General features: G+C 37.0%; 2 protein-coding genes across 4 annotated transcripts in view; one reads left to right on the plus strand and one right to left on the minus strand.

The window, feature by feature from the left end:
* Nucleotides 1–22,835, plus strand: part of LOC125228390 (BMP-binding endothelial regulator protein) — an 82,549-nt gene extending 59,714 nt beyond the window's left edge. For 2 of the 3 annotated variants that reach the window (XM_048132939.1, XM_048132940.1), the window contains exons 4-8: nucleotides 12,209–12,479; nucleotides 17,123–17,332; nucleotides 18,766–19,010; nucleotides 19,609–20,747; nucleotides 21,188–22,835. In XM_048132939.1, the coding sequence (XP_047988896.1) occupies nucleotides 12,209–12,479; nucleotides 17,123–17,332; nucleotides 18,766–19,010; nucleotides 19,609–20,691 (1,809 nt within the window). In that variant the 3' untranslated portion in view covers nucleotides 20,692–20,747; nucleotides 21,188–22,835. Of the gene's footprint in view, nucleotides 1–12,208; nucleotides 12,480–12,506; nucleotides 13,041–17,122; nucleotides 17,333–18,765; nucleotides 19,011–19,608; nucleotides 20,748–21,187 lie in introns of those variants that run through there. The other variant, XM_048132941.1, reaches the window with a different exon arrangement.
* A 629-nt stretch (nucleotides 22,836–23,464) lies between these two features.
* Nucleotides 23,465–25,434, minus strand: part of LOC125228391 (troponin C-like) — a 30,176-nt gene continuing 28,206 nt past the window's right edge. The window contains 1 exon segment of the mRNA XM_048132942.1: nucleotides 23,465–23,748. Within this exon segment, the coding sequence (XP_047988899.1) occupies nucleotides 23,720–23,748 (29 nt within the window). The 3' untranslated portion in view covers nucleotides 23,465–23,719.

The raw sequence follows: 25,434 nt of genomic DNA on the forward strand, positions 1-25,434 counted from the left end.
GCATATTAAAACTAAATAGAAGGCACTTCTCTTGAGTTTAGGCTACCGCGTGGTTTATTGCTTGTTATAGTTACTTAGAAAAGATTTTGGATATACGTCTGCACCCGTCGCTATACACGTGTACCTATGTTTTTTTTGTTTATTTTGACACGTAATTAGGCTTATTAGGTATATAGATTTAGTTAAGTTAGGAATTATTTTCGTTTTCATACCTAATAATTAATAAATGTATAAATAAGTGTGAAAGAGCCTTACGAATAACATAAAAGTTAGTATCAAGTATCTGACGGCATATGTCAAAATCAATAATTGACAATAATATTAGGAAGGAATAAAGGTCGTTATACACTTACGAGTATTAGGGCATTTTCAGAATTTGGGACCCCCCAATTAGCGAAAGTTGTCTCACTAAAACTTAAAAATTAACTCACTGTCAGTTTTGTGACGACAATTAAGCATAAAATCTGTCTAAAAATTTACTTTTTTCGCATTTTCAATGTAGATTATCGCTTAAAGTTTCTGTAATGAACACAAAAACAATATTTTTATAGGAATTTCATGCTTAATTATCGTCACAAAACTGACAGTGAGTTAATTTTTGTTAACAACTTACGCAAATTCTGGGTCCCAAATTCTGAAAATGCCCATTAAGTCAATCAATTTCGTTTTTTAACTCAATAACAGTAAGAGATAAGAGTTACGACACTAGTTTCTCTTAATTGTGTTTGACCTAAAGGACCTTCCGTTAAATTCCCGTAATGAACACTGTGTATACGTATTAAGTACATCGTAGGTATGTGTACATGTTAGTCTTTGTTGGCTTAATTTAATTGTTGTGTGTTATATTATTTAGGAACTGCGGGAGACTGTCCTTGCGAATGTCGTGGTCGTGTCGTCGTTTGTAACGTAGCGTAGGGTTATTCTCATAATTTACCACCAAAGACTGTTTTAAATACCTATTATTTTAATAAAAACATTATGATCAAAAGGAGATAATAAGATTGAATTTAGTTTTACGGGAGCTTTTAAATATGACAATATTTTTTTTAAATTACTGTTCGTTAATTGATTTTTCGTAGTGTTTGTCAACCCTATATATATTTTTTAGTTTTCTTTTAGGTAGGTGTGATATTTTATCTAAAAGGGTTCTTGGCCGTGTAAGTAACTAGTCATCTATGAGTAATCTAGTCATTACCGCTAACTGACTTTAGTTTAGAGACCCTAGGGGGAAACATTGTCATGTTTGGATTTGTGTCTTTTTGTCACGTCTTATTCGTTAATTTTACTTACCTACATAATTGCATGGTCACTTTATAAACGACTTAAATTCATACAAAGTTGTTGTCCATAAACGACTTAAATTCATAATGTGTCCAATGTCCATGCAATCTTGTACTTGTAACCCGCTCTTGGAAAACATCATTTCGCATGAAGAGCATGTATCAAAATACCAATACAGGTACAAAAATCCATGGACACATTATCAATTTTGTACTTGTAGCTCGCTCTTTATACAAAATTGTAACGTACATTATCGCGTCCTTAAAACACAGTTTTAAAAAGAGCTTCATTAGAAATTTCAAAATCAATAAGTACTCAGAATAACCCCATATCACCATATAATAAGTCACGCCAGTTGTCAGTTGTCCTGCGCTCACGCCGGCGCAGGGGCCAGGGCCACATACAAATTAGGACTATAACTGTTGGGTGTTAAAACGTTGACAAGTGTACAGATTCGAGCAAATATTGATAGTTAATATTTAAGGACCAAGTCTGGCTTGTTGTGAGGTATAAGGAAATTACGAAGTCATTATTACTCGAATAATTTTTCGTAATATATTAAGGTCTTTTAGATTCAAAGATTCAAATATTTTAGATTCAAAGTTTAACAGACGTAAAAATACGGTATGGATTACATAATATATGTCAGTGTTTAACCACTTATTGATATTGTACCGGCAGCAATTCATGTATATATGTTTTAAATGCTAACAGTTCTTAAGTGAGTAAATGATCTACGCAGCTAATGAAGAAAAGCGATTAACATAATATAGAATAAATCACGTTACACGCAAACCGCACACGTGCTGCGCTGCGCCCGCGCAACAAAGAGCCGTTAAAAACTCGTTAAACGTACATGAGATCTTATTGCACGCCGAACGACGCATACGCATTTGCCGTTTTATCACTAATCAATAGAATTATGATTACTTGGAGGCTAATTTAAATATTCCTTCGGAGCACTGCGATAACTAAATAATAAAGGAGATGTTATTATATATTTTTATCTCATAGTATCCTAGGTAGTAATAAGTAGACGCGTTCAGTTACTTTTACATACTTACTGCGTGAACACACGCCTCTAATATTATGAGCATACCTACGACAAGTAAACTAAAAGGTTTGGCCAAATATTTGGCATCAGTTTCAAATATGAACTCCAATTTAAACTTTAAAATACATAAGTCAAATATTGGCTCTAGATGTGATATAGATGGATATGTCAGTGACAGAAATGAAAATACTCATTTTGATACTGATATATCCCATTCATACTGTATCTAGAGCTATCGGACGTAACATCAGCTTAAAATAGAACGTGACTTATTTATTTAATAATAATAAATTATAATTGAGCTTAGACATGTCCCACTGCTGAGCACAGGCCTCCTCTCACGCATGCATGAGAGATATTACTATGCTATGCAGAAAATTATACTATGTATTCCAAAATAATAAAAAATATTACCCATGACACATCCCTCTTTCTATTTACTCAAAAAAGGTTACACAGTATTATTATAATTATAGTATTTTCGCCAAACTGTATGACAGTTTGTTGGCGATTTAACCCCTCAATTACTCGAACTGAAGAGGTTTTATAGCGTACCTACAGAATTTTTTTACTTCGTTATTTGCCTTGCACGGATATTAAGTGCGTTTTCACATTATCCGATCCGATATCGGATGTAGGACCGATATCCCATACATTCCGGGCGCCAACTTAGATTTTTTCCATTGAAATCCTTCCGACATCCGATATTTTTGGTACCTGTAAATGTTTTTAAATTGGGATTTGAATTTCATACCAATAGTATAGTCAAAAACGTATGTAGAACTGTTTAAATTTTTACATTATTTTTCGGGATTATTTTCTATAGAGAGTGAATTTCATTTGACAGATAATTAATGCAATGACAACTCGTTTTATTTTAGCTTTAATTGAAATAAGCATTTTTATTAAAAAAAACACTACTGTTATTCACTGTTAACTACGAGTACATAAAAATACACCTGCTTATATATTTCTATCATTACTACGTGCAAATACATATGTAACTCCGTATAGACGGATAAAGTCGAAGAAAAAAACGTACCTCAAAGCCATAGAGAAAAAAGTACAATGGCCTAGATGGCGTTACACCTTTGGGGAATGCTCAGATAGATGACGCTAATATTAATATTTGACATTTTAACACATATCAAGCTAACAATATGGGCCAAATCGTCAAAACTGAGGTTCAAAAGTTTTAAGCTTGTGTCGAGAGATGGCAGTCACTGTGATTACACATTTTACTTTGACAGTAACTCTCTATAATAATCGATCCTCTTTGCTACGTGTTATGTTTAATCGTTAAATTCTTTAATAGAGTAATCACAAGCACGGCATGCCTCCTACCCGTCGCTTGTAATTCAATAGAACAATGCGGTCGCAAAAATGTCAGTGTCGCGCGTTTTTATCTACCAGCCTCGAGACGAGTACCGCTGGAATAGATTAACGTTTTCTTAGTACTAAGGTAGTTGAAAGGCCGTAATAAGACTTAATTATACATACATGTATTTAAATATTTCAACTTCAGCTAAACACATACAAAAGGAGAACGCCAGAATATATTCTCTACCAATCCGGCAGAGATCTGGCCAGCCAGAGCTACTGAAGGTATTTAAAGCCTAAGACGGGATATGTCATGTCTATCATTTTGTATCGTTCAAATAACGATGTTAGAAAAGCAGTAATAATTAAAGAGCGGATTTGAGGTAGCGATTTAAATATTCATATGGATTATGGATATATGACTAGCATTATTTAGGTATTATTTTTTCTACACACTAAAAAAATGTATCGGGACATAAAAGTAAAACCCATTTTGGATGCTTTTATGAATACATATTGGGTAAAAATTATGATGATAATAAAATAAGTAAATTTTTCTTAATTTTTTTAATAGTAAATTTATTTAAGTTCTTCTTTAATATTTCTTCTACGCATTGCACAGTAATAGTTATTTGTTTTACAAGGGGGCAAAGTAGTTGTTTAACCGCACGTGCCAATATTGATACCTGAGCAAGCGAAAGATTCCAATATTGAACCGCGAGCGTAGCGAGTGGTTCAAAAAATGGAATCTTGAGCGTTGCGAGGCGAGTGGTATCAATCTTGAGCGTTGCACGAAAGGTTAAACAAACTTTGCCAACGAGTGAAACACAACATTTTTCACCACACCAACACAAACAAAATACTGACTGTAAAACATCAAAATAAATCAAACCCATCAATTTATTCAATATTTATGATTCAAAATCATCATTTATAGGTAAAATCTAGCAGCCAGATCATCAGACATCGAGTTAAAATTTGTATGAAATTACTTTGCCCCCTTGTGGATAAAATGTAATTTTGCTATTTGTTTTCGAATAGCAAAGAAAGCCTTTAACCAGTTGGTGTGGTGAAAATACATTTATTACGACTCAAAGAATAGAAAAATAAAAATAATTCGCTTCCTGCATACAAACTCTTTTATTTATAATAAAACACTTTTCTTTGCATGTAGGTAGTTTGTTGCAAAATAACGTAATTATTCAATAATAATATAATAGATTATTAATAATAATATTTAAAAAATAATATTGCACTAGTCATATCCATATTAATATTTAAATCGCTACCTGAAATCCGCTCTCTAGTAATAATGATTATTTTATGACCAATAGCATTTTTTGACAGAGGGCTACACCGCTAGAAGCTGGGTCACTATTTATTGAGTATTTGAAATATAATTTCTTCAATTAGTTTAGGTACATTTTTATCAATATAATAAAAAGTTATCAATTATTTTTAAACAACTACTTAGTAGAATATTTAGTCAATAAAAATACTATCTCATCACTATCGTCACGCTTGGCTTATTCCCATTATATCCCACGCGTAAAAACCCTCAAATTGAATGAAATAAAGTCGTATCCTTTGGGTTATCACGCAACGCGCTATAGAACTCAAGTTTTTGTTGGTATAACGTGGGATCAAAGGCGTGGGATCAAATGGGAATAACCCAATAGCCTTATTCAACTCACTGTAATTGTCAAAGTCGTATCTTTTTTTTAATTAACACTGGATATTTTCGCATGTTGTTCATCAATTCCTGATTCGACCAACTGTAGAACAAAACCTACCTATCAACTTTGTATTATTGCTACTTATACGGTTTATGTGCGGTTTATAATAGTTTGGTTTTGTTTGTATACTTGTCACCTAACTCCGCTTAGCAAATGTCTATTTTTGATGTGTGTCCATTGGTGATTATAATTATACCTATTCGATAACTTACGATGTTATTCACATCAATTGAGAATCAACACGAAACCTTACTTTTGTCAAGTCGAATAAAGCTCGACTGTGCCAGCCACAACGTTGCCTTACAAATGGTGGTAATTAATACTCAGCGTCTGGTGTGCCAGGGGCGCCATTCCATTTTCTTACCGAGTGGGGGCAGACGGGCCAAGTTTCTCTCACTGTGTACGTGGATAGTTGCGACGTGTTGTGGCGGATCTCATGATACGCAAGGCGTATGAAATTGCAATGCACATTGCACAGCTGGGAGGCCTATTCGAATGTTACATACTGTATATCTTGATTTTTTATTGATATAATTTTCAAAAATCAATGTAGAAATTTCATTAGAGCCGTTTTAGTAATCCCCGGAATATATAGTTCCCGAACAGTGTCGAGAAGGAACTCTCCTTTTGTTCGAGCATTACACAGCTTGAATTTACTCCTCGCATCAGCGCCTGAATGTGATGTGTTTGCTAGTAGATGGATGGTTGTACGTGATGAATGTCTGAGGTTCAGCGAGATGATGGATGTTCGTCCTTCTTCTGTGCCTTATTAGTGTTTATTGTATGTCAACTTTTTCCCGTTATGTATATGTCGCAGTAAGATAGATAAAGCCGTTATATAGTTATAACCCTAGGGATATAATTATATGTCGTAACATAGTTACACGAAAGCGATTTATTGCTATCTTACTAGGAATATAACTATAATACGTTACTAGTTTAGTCAAATAGTTATATGACTGGATTCAGTTTAGTGAAATGATTGTAGGCAGGAGTGCGGCGGTGCGGCGGGGGTATAGTTATAACCCTAGGGATATAATTATATGCGCAAGAATTTGTTAATTATTTCCAATTCAATGTGCTTATTCTCTCTAAATACACAGACGGATGGGCAGAGTCGCGACATAAGGGTTCCTTTTGATTTTTTTTGGTATAGAACTATAAAGAACCGGGACTCCCGGTTCCAGTCCCACTTAGAGACGTATTATAATTATATCCCTAGACTAAGTTTAATCCAGTGATATAATTATATAACTAAACTAGTACCTACCGTATTATAATTATATTCCTAGTAAGATGGTTATGAATCGCTTTTGTTTAGCTATGTTACGGCATATAATTATATCCCTAGGGTTATAACTATACCTCTGCCGCACCGCCGCACTCCTGCCTACAATCATTTCACTAGACTGAATCCAGTCATATAACTATTTGACTAAACTAGTAACGTATTATAGTTATATTCCTAGTAAGATAGCAATTAATCGCTTTCGTTTAACTATGTTACGACGTATAATTATATTCCTAGGGTTATAACTATATAACGGTTTTATCTATCTTACTGCGACATATATATAGGGATCATATATGTATTTTCACAGTGCTTTGGTTTATCTGTAATGCTGTGTTAATTATTATGAATAAAAATAAAAAATAAATAAAATAAAATATATTTTAGCGGACCAAGTGGTAAATCGGGCTCTATACATAATGCCCGGGCGTTATGATATGAATATTAATGCCCATTCTGAGTGGGCAGTTTGACAATAACTATTCAAATAATTAACTTGCTCAGGCATTATACATTATGCCCATCCTCTGTTGGGCAAAGTAATAATAACACAGCAAATACCTGAATTTTGCCCGGGCATAATTAGAGATGGGCGGCGGGAAAATACCCGGGGTAGATATCGGGTATTTACCGGGTATTTACCCAATCTACCCGATATTTACCTTTTCTACCCTAATGGGTGGGTATAAATAAATATTGTAATAAAATGGGTCATAAATTGAATTTAATCGTGAAAAAATGTTTTCTTGGTATTGTATAATATATTTATATTTTATTAATATAGTTCTATAAACATATATCGAAGTATTTGTATTGAATAAGGAATTTGTTAAATATCATTGACATGCTTGTGTGTTTGTTACCTCCTCCTCCTAAACGGCTGAACCGATGGGGATGAAATTTTGTGTGCTTATTATAGTTCCTCTCAAGTAACAATTTCTGGTCCTATAGTGGTCGAGGACACCAAATTAAATCACACTAAATGGTCCTATAAATAGTCTATATTGGTACTGTAGAGCCGATTTGGCGCAATTATGCAGTCATTTAGTGATATAATAGGCCTATAGCAGTATCATCCGTGACGTTTAAGGTCTATAATGGTGATGTAATGATGACTATTGTGCTAATTTGTTGACATAGAGGACACAGTAACGCTATTATAGTATCAATGTATGCTATAGTAGCATTTGAGATTCCGTTATACAGGTTATTTTGTTCTATAATAGCAGTTGCCGTCCCTTTTAATGCGAAATTTCTAAAATAATTTAATGTGTGTAATATTTAACAAAAACTGTTCTAAACGAGGAACTTAACGAAAAGTGGCATGTGAACTTGTGAAGTTTAGTGTCAATTAACATAATTTGGATTTCGTATACTTCCATCATTACTGCAAAAAGGTATGCGATGGAAATTTTACCGTTAAAAGAATATTAGTTTAATGGAGTATTTTAAATGCGCCCTCAATTTATACCATGTTTTGAATAAAATAAATAATATAATTTAATACAATAAAATGATTGGCACCATAGTTTCTACTATGGATCCAAGAAGTAAAACATACGCTTTTATAGTTCGACTATATCACTTATCATACGCATTCACTGCCATAAGCCCGCCATCGTGGATTCAATTAGGGTTGCATGATAATTTAACTATGATCCAGTTTAACTTATAAGTTCTTTATATAGAAAACATACTTGTTTTCAATGTTTTACTATAGAAAGATCTTTTAAACAGTATTAATAAATGTTGTTTTCTTTTTAGTATGACAAATCTAAACTACAATTGGTCGCTATGTGTATTTTTAAAGTTAATTTCTAGAACCGGATACCGCATATTTGGCCTGATTTCATAATTACGATGTATAAACACCATAAAGCAGCCTTTTAAGGTCAAAATTGTCATTTAAAAGTAATCGTTTTCTACTCTTATATATCTGATTTGGTTTATAAAACATATAGTAAACTCAGCTATAACGCTATTGTGTTTTAAAAGAGATACCGAAATCATTATTCAACAGGTCTGTGATATTTAAAGAGTCATTGTGGCGTATACGGCGATGAGATGTAAAAGGCATTAGAAAACGACTATAACCTTTTCAAAGCTATATAAACGTATCCTGAAAACTTCATTATAAAAATAGCTCTATAATGGTATTCATATCACTACTATACAGTGTTAAATACTATAGCAGTGTTTTCCAAAGCCACTATATCCCAAAATAGTGGTATAGTTAGGTTTTAAATCTGTTAAAACACAACTACTAAAAATACTATAAGCGGCTTTGTTGGTAACCTTAATAGCGCAAATTGATTGCATAACAGTGATTTCTAACACCATTATACAGTAATATTGTTCTATAATAGTCATATTTGATCCTGTTATAGACCAGGCCTATAGCGGCTCTATAAAATGGTGATATAAACGTTTACATCACTTCCTAATAACACCTTTTAGCTGTATAACGCAACAACTATAGCGGCTTGTCGGGAACCTTAGTAGCGCAAATTGATTGCATAGCAGTGATTCCTAACACTATTATACAATAATATAGACCTATAGTAGTCATATTTGATCCTGTTATAGACCAGGCCTATAGCGGCTCTATAAAATGGTGATATAAACGTTTACATCACTTCCTAATAACACCTTTTAGCGGTACAAGCTTATAGAGCTAAAAGGTGTGACTGGAGGCTTTTATACGACAGGCGGTCACGCCGAAAACCCTTATACGACATCTATAGTAGCTTTTAGCGTCGAAAACCAAAATTATAGCACTAAAATGTTACTTGCTGTTTGTTTGGTAAAGCCTACTATCTAGCCGAAGTCCAGTATCTAGCCGAAGTCACATAGAAGGCATTATTACAGTCCGAATTCAAAGGAAGTATTAATTAAAATCACACATGGACGTGGCGCTTGTTTAACTAAGTACAAACTAAATTATAAGTATCCCATAAATAAAAATAAAAAAAAGTAACTGACCGGTCAAGTGACTTATTGCACCCTTTCAATACGGATGCAACTACCTGGCGTTTTGCAAAGCTGTGACCTCATTGGCTAATGAATTTGAATTTGTCTGTCCACCGTGTTTAAGTTAAGTAAGTTATTTGAATACTTAGTGGGCCTAAAACATCTGGGGAATACAACTTTTTAATTGAATGTGGTAAATTACACATGATATATGAAATATTTGGAATCTCTGTTAACATTTTAATATTAGTTAGTCAAATATTATATATTTATTTTAGTAGAAAAATATATTTCAGTCATGTAAATTAAGAATAATCTTTAATTTCATAGATTATTTTTTATACCCGCTCATTTGGGTAGATACGGGTAAATACCGGGTAGATTGGGTAGATATGGGTATTTTCCCGGTATTTACCCGTCAGCGCCCATCTCTAGGCATAATACATAATGCCCTTATTAATCACTTGGTCCATAACGTATACAAATATAGACGTATATCTACTTGTATCTTCGAGATGTCAGCATGTTACAGCCAAAATGTGGCTTTCATAAAAGGTATTTAGGGCATTTGGGCTCCAATTCCTGTTCAATTTAACATGTGCCAGCAAAAATATAAGAAGCTGCACATTGAGATAACCAATAGGGAACTTGACTGTAGTTAAAATAAAATATTTTATACCATGCACGAAATAAAGCATCAGATAAAAACATGGACAGAAGTTATTTTTAAATCCAATTTCTATTTAATAAGTGAGGTAGAAATATATAAAGTAACTGAGTTGACCGTGAACGTCACTCAATTTGATTTCATATAAGTTCCATATTAGCAAGTCGTTCAAATTCGTTTTGACAGTTCTTAAAAAGAAGCTGATTAGGAGGCAAGTAGCCTATTCCCGCCCATAGACTAAAAAAGCAGGACTAAATTTAGTTACCTCGTTAACAGTAGAATTATGGCAAACTGGATTTTAGATAGGTGACAGTCCCACAGTCTGTGATCATCTGATAATTTTCAATATACGATAACAACGCTGTAATTACAACTGTGTTGTACCTTCTCTATTCATTCTTCATTCTATTTTATATTATCTAGACTAATAGTCAGCGCTTTGTAAGCTATGAGAATAATACCCCAGAAGACTGAAGATATATTAATTTCTTTGTTCTTTTAGATTATGCGAATGCCACGCTGGAAACGAAGCGCTAGTACATCTATTACCTTTATTGGCGCGAAAATGAATAAAACAAAGGGAAATGCCATTCTAGGAATAAAACGACTAGGAAATAAAAAAACAGTTCCGTACGTATCGCTCAACCACAATCGCGGTTGCCACCTTGTGTAGGCGTAATTGACACATTAAACTTTATGGTTAGTAATGAAACATTATTTTCTTGTGCAAAAAATAATTTAACTGTCTTTGTGTTTTGCGCACACATTCTTTTGATCTTGAACCAACAGCTTTTTGCGGAACCGCACGCTGCTTAGGGATTTAATTGTTGTGTTTATTTTGTTTAATAGACCGCAGGCAGGCTAATGTTGATTTCTCACTTTGCTTTATGCTAATTGACTAACAATAGAATAATATTTCTTAGGTAAAGTACCTAATTATTTTTAGGAACTAAATTATGTTATAAGCGAGTTTTCTATTTAAAGCATTGTGAATGTTATTTGATGTTATGTACTTTCTCTTATATAGGTAAATAAAGGCGTACATGTATCCTAACCATAGTATTTTTAGTATAATAACTTTGTAAATAAATTGTATTTTAATCTATAGGGAAAGACAACGTCTTTCATATAGTCACAACTGGGCAAAGAGTATTGAGTATTATAGAGAGGTACTGTCAAAGTAAAATGTGTAATCACAGTGAATAGACTGCCATCTCTCGACACAGGCTTAAAACTTTTGAAACTCAGTTTTGACAATTTGCCCCATATCCTTAGTTTGATACGTGTTAAAATGTTAAATATTTTTATTAGCGCCATCTAGCCGAGCGTTCCCCAAAGGTATAACGCCATCTTGGCCACCGTACCCTTTTCATTATGGTTCCTCAAGTACGTATTTTTCTTAGACTTTATCCGTCTATACGGAGTTACATATGTCTTTGCTACTGGGTCACAATATGTGTAGGTCTGTTCATTTATTTGGAATCAATCAAGAATCAATCAATAAACTGTCATTTACGCGGCCGTCTCGCTCATTTAACGCGCGAATGACAGCTAGTAACTGATATGTCATATGACTCCAAAAGTCCAAACCAATATGATTCAAATATCGGGTTGAATTTCGGTGCTTGTGGCAATTGCTATTTTCGTTTAATAATAGTAATATGGATTATATATAATTTGCCTTTAAGTGAAGTCTATTATATATCTTTAGACCAGAAGAAAAAGTTTAGAACTACAAAACGTCACTTTGGACACACATGTCGATGCTAGCAAGACTAAAGAAATGAAAAAATCGAAAACGGTTTTTTTCTAAAATTTTGCATCCGCACAAGATCTTTATTTACAAAATTCTAAGATTAAAATAATGACAATGGGTATTTCTTTCCCAGAACGGATACGTAGAGTGTAGCAACGGCGTAGAAGAGTGCGGACAGGTGGAGGACTGCGCTGTCTCGATGCCTCGCAAGGGCTGCTGCGAGCGCTGCAAGGGGTGCTGGTACAACGGCACCGAACACGCCTCGCACACCGAGTGGGACGAAGAAGGACGTGTCCTGCGATGCGAAGCTGGCGTGGTCACCATATCGAGGCCTGAGTGCTACGCGCCGTGCGAGAAACCGAGGCACCAGCGGCACACGCATTACAACTGTCCTGTTTGTGGCGGTAAGACTTTATTTGATATGTTTTACTCCTGCTGATTCAAAGGCCTCGCATACGGAATGGGACGAGGAAGGATGTGTCCTGTGCTGCGAAGTGGTGTGGTCATCATCTCGCGTCCTAAGTGCTACGCGCCGCGCAAGAAACCGAGGCACCAGCGGCACACGCATTACAACTGTGCTGTTTGTGGCGGTAAGACTTTATTTGATATATTTTACTCCTGCTGATTCAAAGGCCTCGCATACGGAACGGGACGAGGAAGGACGTGTCCTGAGATGCGAAGCTGGTATGGTTACCATCTCGAGACCGGAGTACTACGCGCCGTGCGAGAAACCGAGGCACCAGGCGGCACACGCATTACAACTGTCCTGTTTGTGGCGGTAAGACTTTATTTGATATGTTTTACTCCTGCTGATTCAAAGGCCTCGCATACGGAACGGGACGAGGAAGGACATGTCCTGAGATGCGAAGCTGATATGGTTACCATCTCGAGACCGGAGTGCTACGCGCCGTGCGAGAAACCGAGGCACCAGCGGCACACGCATTACAACTGTCCTGTTTGTGGCGGTAAGACTTTATTTGATATGTTTTACTCCTGCTGATTCAAAGGCCTCGCATACGGAACGGGACGAGGAAGGACATGTCCTGGGATGCGAAGCTGATATGGTTACCATCTCAAGACCGGAGTGCTACGCGCCGTGCGAGAAACCGAGGCACCAGCGGCACACGCATTATAACTGTCCTGTCTGTGGCGGTAAGAATTTATTTGATATGATTTACTCTTGCTAGACAGACATGCTGACGCAATGGTAATGAACATGCCTCGCACACGAAATGGAATGAGTGCTACGGCGCTTTGCTAAAAACTAAGACACCAGCGGCATTTTTTGCTAGGTCTATTTTTAACCCCCGACGCAAAAACGAAGGGGTGTTATAAGTTTGACGTGTCTGTCTGTCTGTCTGTGTGTGTGTCTGTCTGTGGCATCGTAGCTCCCGAACGGATGAACCGATTTTGATGTAGTTTTTTTTGTCTGAAAGCTGAGTTAGTCGGGAGTGTTCTTAGTTCATGTTTCATGAAAATCGGTCCACTATGTCACGGTCGGGGGTTTTTTCAAAATTTTAATTTTGTGGTTATACCTTCTGATACTCGTATAGTAAGACTGAATATACCTCATGTCTGAGTAACATACGCAAAAAAAAGATACAAAATCATTAAAAAAAACTTTGTACGATGATGAGTCCAGGTTCATCTTCGTAGGTTTTAATCAAAAGTCAGAAAGTTGTGTTGTGGAAAATAAACACTACGTACCTCAATTTCAAGCTACATTACTACAAACAGACACCATTAACACGCAGCACTAAAAGAAATATCATTCATAAGCCAGACAAAGGAATTTTCTGATCGTTTCACACTGACGCCTTTTCCCACCGCGAGTGCACGATACTTATATTGAATGTTTATAATTGCTCGGCGTGCAGCTCTGAGGCGCAGCCGTGTCTCGCGCAGCGCCCACCCAGACGCATGCGCGGCAAAAAACGACCAACAACCGACCAAGCAATCCCGGACAAAAACAAACACAAGCCGACAACAGATCTAATAAAACCAATAAAACAAAAACGGACCAATTCACCTCCGAAACTCTAACAAGTTTATTAATTCCATAACAAATAATAGTAATTTACAAGATGACGACTCCAAAATTCTTTTGAAAATTGCCGACGCATTCCGAACCATAGTTGTATTGGTTGGGTTTTATGTTTTATTAATTGCGTGCGCGCTAGTTGATATGTGGAAAGTTTGTCGCTTTGACGTTTTATTATTACGAACAAAATACTTTGTTATAAGCTCTAATCACGGGATTAGTCAATGTCTTTTATTGATCATAGCAGTTATTTATTCTTATTAAGGACTTACAATGAGGTCTGAACCTCCACAACACATTGCCATTTTTATGATAAAACTTCCCCTCCTTACCTAATTGCTAGGTTACGAGTAAAAGAGGAATGTTTGGAACCTGTAGCAATACATACCATGCCAACTTTAAAATTAGGTTCTGTTTTTGCCATTTAGTTGTATGGTAGAAGATAGGTACTCCTTGGACCAAACATTCCATAAGCATACAATTAATGAATACTTACTATTTTACCGTTTCCCTGCACCTCTAGACCTAAAAGACAGCCAAAGCTTAAAGAGCCATAGTAATAATTAACTAGGTATTAAATCTTTTAAATATGTATATGAGATATACACTTGGAAGGACCATCCAGGAACCGAGTCGTGGTAGTCGCCCACACGCGGCGTGGACAATGCGCTGCAGACTTGTCGCTGCGCAATAGTGCAGCACAATAGCTGCCATTATATCGCGCACCTCTGACCTTATTGCTGCCGACGCCATGTAAACAATACCGTGATTTATTTTATGTTCTATATTACATTACATCATTGAAGTCAAAAAAGTAAATTACGAGTCGCCGTGCAATTGATAAAAACTAGTTTTTCATTCATGTCTTCCTACATAAACAAAGTTAAAAATTCGAATAAAGGAAATATTAGTTAAACACTACGTTGATTAAAAGTTACTACCTACAAGTAAAAGAAAACAATAAACAGATACTCGCACTGCCCTAACAAAAACTTTTATGATTGTAAAGTTTGATTAACCATGTTTATTACTCTCCAGCAAAGAAACTGGCAAATCGAAAAGATTATTTTCTTATTTGTTTAATAATGGAAGGCTGCAAGGTTATTTATTTGTGCAAAGCGGACCACCCAGCGCAGGCATTCGCCTTTACCGCAAGATACATAAAGAAAGGCTGCGTCTAACTTTAGGGATGGAAGCCTCAAATCCAACAAGATCTTATTATGTGTTCACAGGGGTTCATTAAAATTATATATTTGTGGTGGTCGAAAAGTCTCCCACGGCGTTGCGGCTCTATTATTGACCATAAATCAAAAAGTTAACAACCTACTTAAAAGGTAAAGATGGGAGGGTTTTTGTGTGCGGGTCAAAGCGGCCGACGTCGGCGCGGCTGCGCGGGCGCAGCGGAGAACCCCGTGTTTGTTTGTTTTACGATCCCCACGGTGCATTAGCTTTTTTGCTTCTTCTACTTACTTATTATTTCTTCATAATGTAGAGATAATCGTGATGCCTTATCAGCGAGAGGCTTTTTAGGATTTCGACCGTCTGTCTCGAGATGTTTGAGTTCATTGTATGATTGTTTTAACCTCGGTAACAAACTCATCTAAATTCTAAATGTGTTTGGAGAACCGTCTTTATTATTAGGTATGCTTGCGACGACAATCTGAGAAATTGAAATAATTAGCGAGTGATGGACGCCCGCTGCGTGCTGTGAATTGTTGAATAGAGGTGGCCTCATGTGCATAATCCGAGTTTCATATACTTACGTATACTCATTATATTTGTCCTTAGTTAGGTACATCCATGCAAGGTGTCTTTAAACAAATAAAATCCAACTTCAATCTTCCGTTGGTATTTCATCAGTATAAATCTTGTTTGTATAATTAAAACTTAAGTCGAGTCTTACATGAATATAGCGGACTGACGATGAATAGTTAATTGTTTGTCTACAAAAGGACAGCCTACTTTGTGTAGTCATCTCTAGTTTTACGACAGACACTTGAGTGTCTTCCTCCATTGTTAGATTGTCACACGCGCTGACGCAGCGGGCTCGAGCACGCTCTTAAATTGAGTGTGCGTCGCTATTGAAGCGCATTCATCTACTGACATATCCAAACACTTCGCGACAGAAGACTGAGGGCGAGCCTAATGAATGCCAAGCGAGGACAAGGCAATCCATTATGTATTCACATTTGTAATTATCTTAAAGACGGGAAGTGTTTCTAATGTACGTACGTGCACTTGTACGCGTAGAAAAGTATCGGTGGAGCCTTCGGGGTGAGTTCGCGCCGGTGGGCGCGCCGTGTGCGGCCGGGCTCCGTCATTAGGCCCTGATTGATTCATCGTCCAGTCATAGTAATTTATGGACTTTACGCTTTGTCGCGGCCACGCCGCTGATCCTTCCATTCTTATTTGCTAAAGAATGGCTTGCGCTTTTGTTTCAAATATTTGTTTTCCTGCCATATAAAAAGCGGCACAATGAAACGCTAACAGGTAATTTATTGTTTAATTATTGACTCAGTGAATTAAAAGCTTATTTAAAAATGATATAGAGACAACATACCATATAAAAAATAAGTAGTTGACTACCTAATAGTGGCGTTTAGGAAGGTATCTACGTAATTGGAATCTACAACCCCCCATGAACATAAGAATGAAAGGACCTACTGACTCGATTAACTGTTGAAGTTTTTGACTATAAGATGATTTTCTTTTATTAATTTTAAAGAAAAAACCTTTGACTAAAAAAAAGAGGAGAGTGATTTCCACCACAAAGAATACGTTCATGAAAACGGTAATGAATAAATGAACCTAGTGTAATATGCTGTCTCGTTTTGTTAGGACGATGCGAATTATTAGGACGATAATTAAAATTAGTCTTTCCATGCTTATGTTAAAAGTGTATAACCCAAAACTGTAAAACTTGAATAATTTCCGATTCTGTATTGTGTGTGTGTCTAATTTCGTATCTTAACTACTTACTATTATAACCTAACTTCTGATTTCCAGAATGCGTGATAAACGGCCAAAGAGTGGGCGAGGGGCGCGACGTGCGCATCCCGGAGGAGCCGTGCCTGTCGTGCCGCTGCGTGCACGGCGCGCTCTCGTGCGCGAAGCGTGCGTGCCCCGTGCTGCCGTGCGCGATCTCGCAACAGCACACGCCGCTTGGCGAGTGCTGTCCGCGCTGCAATGTTCCCACTGTAGATAGAATGCTGCCCAGTAAGTGGATATTATAATTATAGTCCTTAGTTTAATTAGTGTATTTTATTATATCGCTTATTTTATTAAAATGCCGAGATCGAGGAGTCAGTGGCCGAACCCAATATCATCGGCGAAACGAAAGCCCACAGACTTCGCTGGTTCGGTCACATACTTATAATGGGAAGCTATCGGCCTGTCAAGAGAGCGTTCTTGGGTCTGGTGGCCGTTTAGCGGGTCGACCCAGGTATCGCTCGGAGGACAGTGTGGCGGCGGATCTGCGTCAGCTTGAAGTCAGTGACTGGCAAGAGGCTCGGCACAGGATCGGGACAGGTGGCGATCTCTCGTTTCGGAGGCCAGGATTCACGTTGGATCATTGAGGCAAAATAGTTAATTTTTAGGCTTCCGTAGTCAACTAGGAACCCTTATAGTTTCGCCATGTCTGTCTGTCCGTCCGTCCGCGGATAATCTCAGTAACCGTTAGCACTAGAAAGTTTAAATTTGGTACCAATATGTATATCAATCACGCCGACAAAGTGGTAAAATAAAAAGTGAAAAAAATGTTTTGTTAGGGTACCCCCCCCCCCTACATGTAAAGTGGGGACTGATTTTTTTTCCATTCCAACCCCAACGTGTGATATACACGTGTGATTGTTGGATAGGTATTTAAAAATAAATAAGGGTTTACTAAAATCGTTTTTTGATAATATTAATATTTTCGGAAATAATCGCTCCTAAAGGAAAAAAAAGTGTGTCCCCCCCCCTCTAACTTTTGAACCATCTGTTTAAAAAATATGAAAAAAATCACAAAATTAGAACTTTATAAAGACTTCCTAGGAAAATTATTTTGAACTTGAAAGGTTTAGTAGTTTTTGAGAAAAATACGGAAAACTACGGAACCCTACACTGAGCGTGGCCCGACACGCTCTTGGCCGGTTTTTTTACTATATTGCTTGGCCTGAAATACCATGCACAGAGATTGGCTGTGATTTTTTTTAATTTATAGATATTTATAACGGCTCAAGATTCGATAGTTTGAATAATTAATTCTGTTAACTTTCCTTACGTTTCTTAATCGATCATGTCTTTTTTTTTCAATCACATTTTATCATCAATGGGACCATAGTAAAAAATGAAATTTATATCAACCATTTCTGACGTTCAATCGAGACTGCAATTGTTTTTAGTTCTCAATCAAGCATTTTTTTCAATATAACTTCCGGTTATTTTTGAGACAAGTATTTAATAAAATGTCAACGAATTCAAGAATAAGCTAGACATTCTAGACAAGCACAGTGCTAAACATAACACTGAAATCTCTGCTGATAACTGGATACAGGTATTATTAGTTACTACTACTACCTGCCTGCTTTACAAATAATAATAAATAAAATATTGATCAATGTTTTTATCTGTCTTTGTATCTAATTTAAAATAATATTTCCAAATTCCAGGTCACACGTATACAAAACCGTGCATAATCGGCAACAGCCTCCACGCGCACCTGGCGTCGTTCCGTGTGGATCCGTGCACGGACTGCACGTGCGTGAACGGCACGGCGGTGTGCGCGCGGCACACGTGCCCCGTGTTGACGTGCGGCGCGCGAGCACGTCCACCTGCGCCTGGGAAATGCTGCCCGGAGTGCCCGCAGGTTGAGGAGGCGAAAGCCGCGTGCGTTATCGGCGGGAATACTTATCAGGTGGGTACCGATTCTGTTACACCTAGTGTCAGACAATGCGAATTAGTCACTAAGCACACACAAATTGCACGGTGTCTGATTTCATAGTAAGTATAAAATATTGATCCACAAATTTGAGGAAAGTGAAATATTGGTAATTATTTACGTGATGGGACATGGGAAGACGACATAGTAAAAAATATTCATGTTCATGCATTTCATGCATGTGGTGTGTCTTGGAGGTTTTGTAAATTATTGTCAGTACCGAATATAATTTGAGGGTAAAATTGCGCCTACTGCCCAATGAAGACTAAATAGTCACCTAAATAGTAGCCTCAGTCAATCTGTGTAAGAATGTCCTTATAATATTTATTTATTTATTTATTATAGTTAATTATTACAAAGTACTAGACGAGTTTAAGATTCTTTAAACATATAAATACCTACAAGTAACGCGCATCGTAACAAACAGCATAAACATAGTTGTAGACCCTGGTGCTTGATTTAGGCCCGGGCCCTGATGATTTAAGTAGGTATGTACGTGTGTCCGACGAAATTTAACTTAACATAAATTTACCATAAAATACTGAAATAAAATAAGACTTTTCTATTATTCCAGGATGGTGAAACGTGGCAGCTTGACGCTTGCAAATCGTGCGAGTGCCACGGCGGGGAGCCTCGCTGCGCCATGGAGCGCTGCCCCGTGGTAACCTGCCCGCCCGGCCAGACGCGGCGCCGCGTGCCCGGCCAGTGCTGCGCGCGCTGCGTCGACATCGACGGCATCTGCACCGTCTTCGGCGACCCCCATTACAAGACCTTCGACGGAAAGTTCTACAGCTTTCAAGGATCCTGCAAATATCAACTAGTGTCCGATTGTGCGAACGGCTCATTCTCTATAAGAATTTCTAACGACGCTAGAAACACTTCACATTCCTCTTGGACGCGCACGGCCACGCTTCGGATAGGGTCTACCAAAATTAATATGGGGAAAAAGATGAGAATCAAAGTGAACGGCAACAGAATCAGTTTGCCCCACAGAGAGAGCGGCGTAGCTGAAATCATGCGCAGCAACGGATCTGTACTTTTAAAGGCTAATATCGGGGTGCAAATGTTATGGGACGGGGACGGCTTCTTGGAAGTGACAGTGTCGAGTGTGTACAAAGGAAAATTGTGCGGCCTATGTGGAAATTTTAACTCTATCGCTAAGGACGATATGACATCGCGCGACGGGAAGCTGACGAACGACGCTTGGGAGTTCGGTTCGTCGTGGCGCGTGGGCGGGCGGCGGGCGTGCTCGCGCCGGCGCGAGCGTCCCGGCCGCTCGCAGTGCCGCCCGCGCCGGCGGGCCAAGGCGCGGCGGCTGTGCCGCGGCTTCAACAAGTACGACGCCTTCACCGAGTGCGCGGCCAAAATGAATCCCGACAACTACAGGGAGGCGTGCGAGCTGGACGCCTGCAACTGTTCCGGGTATCGGTGCCACTGCGCGGCGTACGGCGCGTACGCGCGCGAGTGCGCGCGGCTGGGCGCGGCGCCGCGCAACTGGCAGCAGGAGGCGTGGTGCGCGGACGCGGCGCCGCCGTGGCTGGCGCGGCCGCGGGAGCCGGCGCGGGCGCAGGCGGCGGCGCGGGCGCTGGTGCCGGCCTCCATGCCCAAGCCGGGCCCGGGCCGCCGCCCGCCGCCGCCTATTCTGCATCCCGATTAACTCTTTGTTAGCGGCTTCGCATCTACTAGTCAAACCTGCCAGTGTGGTGAAGTGAGGTAACCTTTCATTTTTCTCATTTGAGTGACTTAATCACTTGAAATAATTTGATACCCGATAAAATGGTACAGATGTGGTGTGAAAAGGGTTTCCATCGTATTTTCTGGAAACGTTCGTATTTGTCATGCTAGCTCAGTCAATGTCAGTAGGTACATCTTGTACTACGAAGGCAAATCTTTTCGCACTACATCTGTATATGGTTTTTTATGACACCATGATGAGAATGTCTTTTGGCATCAAGCCGGCCATTTGTGCATTTGTGCAATGTCGAAAAAGGTAATGGGTAACTCCAGCTACTTTGTCCCTGTATTTAAGTACTATGACTTGTAATTCCTGTAACATTGGTCATCTTTTCGAATAATGGCCTATATTGTGGCTATCTACGTGGTAAACAGTAGTAGTACCTCTATATTAAGATTCTGTATTTCTTTATTTTCAGTATTACGAGGACGCAAGAAATGAGATGAATTAGGAAAACACCTCGAAGTTGTATACAACCACCAATGGAATGATGATCTTTCTACATGAACAGTATTCATTATAACTACTTATTATAAGATGTACGTACATAATATATACTAAATGTCATAGAATAACTTGACCATCTATAATACAGCTCACTATTGCCTCGCGAACATCAACCAGCATGAAGGGAAATTATCTTTTAGACATTCAATCTCTCATTCCATTATTGTAAGTTATGTGTATGATCAATAATCGTAAGTGACATCGCGAAAATTGACGGTAATTGCCAGATATCGTAGATTTTGTAGACTGCATGACTTGAAATTGTGATGGTACAGTTGGATAATGAAAACCATTTTCAGAACATACATGGTTCAGGTTAAAAATTCTACAAAATTGACGATATATGTGGTAATGATTGAATATCTATTGGTGACATTTATGTGTAAAAAATAACGCTGGTTGATATTTAAAATGCTGTCGCTTTAAATTAGTAGCAATTCACAAAACTCATGTAATGCTTGCTTAGAGTATCTAAAATGTGATAATTGATTATGACTTGTGTTATGGAAGTGCGTTCGGTAAAGTTCAAATTTCGATCTCATCAGTACCTAGTTTACAAAAACTTAGTTAACATATTTATCCGAAGCCAAGAAGCTATGAGATTGAGAGTAACCTACATAAATCCCTGAAAGTAACAGATTCGTTCGTGTAGTTTAATATGGTTTTAATTAAAGACTCGTTTTAGAGCTTAGTTGTTAAATACGTTACCAATGAATTGTATTCTTGACTTTTAAATCTATGCGTACTTACTTTAGTTTCTGACATGTTTACTTAATGTTAGCTGGTGACAGTACTTTCTATCCTGAAATGATTGAATGTGTGTATTCTACTAGACATTGTAGATGTTTTGAAAGGAGGCTGAAGTAGGTATATCTACTTGTGATTATTTATCCTTTATGGATAAAAACAGCCAGTGTCTGTCTACGTGTCATATTATTGACTAATTTTCTTTTTTAATTGTCTTTGTATAAATGTCTTCTTTATTATCTTTTTATTTATTACGCGAAATATTTTCTAAGAATTTAGAAATTATTTCAAAAATTACTTCTTATTTTTAATTTCTTCTGTTTTGGCCGCTTTCGTGATGAAAGCTGCCCAAAAGAGTGAATTAAATTTCCTTAATTTTAGTGTTTTATTTCAAGGCTTACGTTTTATGTAGGCTCGTAAGTTATTCGAGGATATAGTTTAGCGACCTTCATTTCTGACAATTTACTTAAGGTATTACAAATTATTTCTTCTTTTACAATTATGTATACTTTCTTACGACAACATATATACTTTGATACTATTCTAATCTAAGTATAGTGTAGGTACCTTTTTGGGTAAACTTTGCCTACATGCCATAAATTTAATTATTTATTGATATCAAATGGGTCTTTTGTCTTTATTATGGATTGTATGAAAATATAAAAATGTAATGTGTTTACTGCACAACGTTACTGGTTCTATTTTAAGTACATAATTATTCTACTATTGGCTCCACTAAGGATCTAATAGTTCACAGTAACTTGTGAGCTTGCGAACAAGAGATAAATAAATAATGCAATTTTGTTGAAATACTTTTTTGTTTTATTAACTGTAAATATGGATGTTATGCACCCATTATGTATTTACCTAAATCTATTATTCTAATACTTAACGTGTTAAAATATTTAGATACACATAAGTAGTAATTTTACAAAATAAATGCGTGCCATAAAAATAGTAGTCGTGTAAAACAAAACTAATTCATCAGTGTATTTGTGTGACTTAATAGGTAGTTAGTTTCCCAATTCTATCTATAAAATATACGTATTATAATTATCATTATATTACTTCCAAATCTTCCAATACTGTCTAGACATTAAACTTCATTAATAATTTTATAACTCTTTGCGAAATTGTCTGCTAGAAAGTGTGTATTATAAAGCACCTCAAATATATCCATTACCCTCTACTGGCCTGAAGCCAAATTTCCTCAATTTGATGTCATCAAAATTATCTAGGACAATTTGGCGTCCGCTTTAAAAACACGAGATTCATTATTTTTATCTTGAGATGAAATCTTCACTCAGAATATTATAAATATTTCTCAACCCAAATGTTATTTTAAAAGTATTTTGAAATATTTCATGTAATAGGAACATGTAAGCGGTGTCAAAATATAATCCAGTATCTTATGACTAATTCAACCGAAATAAAAAATAGATAATAGAATAAAAGATTTATTAATAAGTATATAAACATAGCGCAGTCACACACATCAAATATTACAAGATTATTTTGTACAATACATACATAATACTTTCTTGTTAACCGATGAAGTTCAGGTGTTTACTTCCATTTTGTTCATGTTAGTCCTCTCGTCCAATGTCTCAAGATTCGAAAGGTTGAAGGACCGAAATATAGATGTAGAGAGATTCCTTATATTAAACCAAAAGTTTCAAGAGAAGAGAGCAGCTGTTTATTCTCCGGTCATCATTTCCATGAATTCTAAAACAAAATGAAAAAGTTCTTGAGATTGAGTGCGTTTGGTAAATTATCAAATTAGGTACTTTATAGGTAAAAACGGTTTAAAAACTTATATTCCATATAATTTACGTAGCATGTTCGAAAAGAATGTTCACTGATGATGTGACATGAATTTATATCGAACTGTGGGCTACTTTTATACTAAATTCTAGGAGCACGCGTTCGACAGCTCCCCAGCAGAACAAAACAAACAGCTAAAGAAGATTTCTGACGATGAGCCCTGAGACACATTTCAAATATAAAGCAGTGAATTGTTAAGTGAACCAGTGTACCGAACTTCCTGCACCCACTCACTTATTTACTTACTTACTTGACTAAACATTCTTACAACTAACCATCCTTTAAAAATACCCCGTAGATTTGGCCTTGTGATCGTCTAATGGTAGTAGAAGGACCCCTCGATATGAACCATAGCAACCCAAACTCTTTAATGCGAAGTAGATACGACTATTGGACTCATATGATTAATTATAACTTAACCCACTAATTAAAACTCAGCATAATTTTGTGAAAATTACGTTAACTTGGACGAATAGGCAAAAGACGTGGAGATTATGTTAACGCTAAATAACGCCTGTGAAAGATGTGCGAGCAAAGTAACATACGAACTTGAACAGGAAAAAACCTATAGGCGCCAGACATTTTATTCATAATTTCGGTTTATAAATGGTAAATAATATAAAAAATATTTTAGTAATCATCCACTACGCCCTATTAGTAGTTTCAATTGGGCTCGAAGCTTGCGTTGTGGTTTGAAACTCCTCATCTCAACCAAACTGCTCTGTTGAGAATCCTATGCCAAACCAGAAGGGCTATCTATCTATGAACTAACCCCCTTTTATTTTGTTTCATTTTCCCTAGCTAAACCCCCCTTTTCCCCAATACTGCTAATAGACCATAACTTCTCGACCCTTTCACTGTTTCAACGATACATCGAGTAAGAAGCTTCCAATTGAAAACCCAAGAAAAGTAAGCTTAATCACTCCTCGGAGTTTTCGGCTTCCCATCAGTGGACGGCGCCCGCATGCCACTGGTCCCTAAACAAACCCCAGCTAACACTCAATGATCGCTGTCACATGAAGAATCAGAAATTGCTACCACAATTACAAATTACACTTAGATGAATTAACCAGTAATAACTCAAAGCTTTTTCACACTTCGATAATAAATATGATATTGAAGTTTCATTATACCAAGAATAAACACACGATATTATTTATAAAATACCTTCTAACACCCAGTAATTTTGTTCACAGTAATTTTAGATCTTGAATTTAATTTACTTTTACATAATTTATTTTTAGTTATTAGATAAGATAGGTTTTTATACAGAACTTTATTTATTTCCCTACCTATCGATGTGTGTGATTCTACCCTACTAGATAGAAAGTTCCCTACTCTAAAACGATAAAAACTCTGTTCGTACTCACCATGGAACCAGAGTTTTAGGATATACGCGGTGTATACCTAAACTGACTACGCTAGAGTTCAGCAGACTAGACTGAAGAAAGCAAACCCTATAAGTCTGTGTATTTATCCCCCCCCGATGCAGGCGTCCGTGGACAGGGAGGCAATCGGGTAGGATAGTTCCCTATTGTGTATATGATATATACTTATGACAATAAATATACAAGGCTTTCAAATACT

The sequence above is a fragment of the Leguminivora glycinivorella genome, chromosome 7 (assembly GCF_023078275.1).
Source record: "Leguminivora glycinivorella isolate SPB_JAAS2020 chromosome 7, LegGlyc_1.1, whole genome shotgun sequence".
Classification (NCBI taxonomy): Eukaryota; Metazoa; Arthropoda; class Insecta; order Lepidoptera; family Tortricidae; genus Leguminivora; species Leguminivora glycinivorella.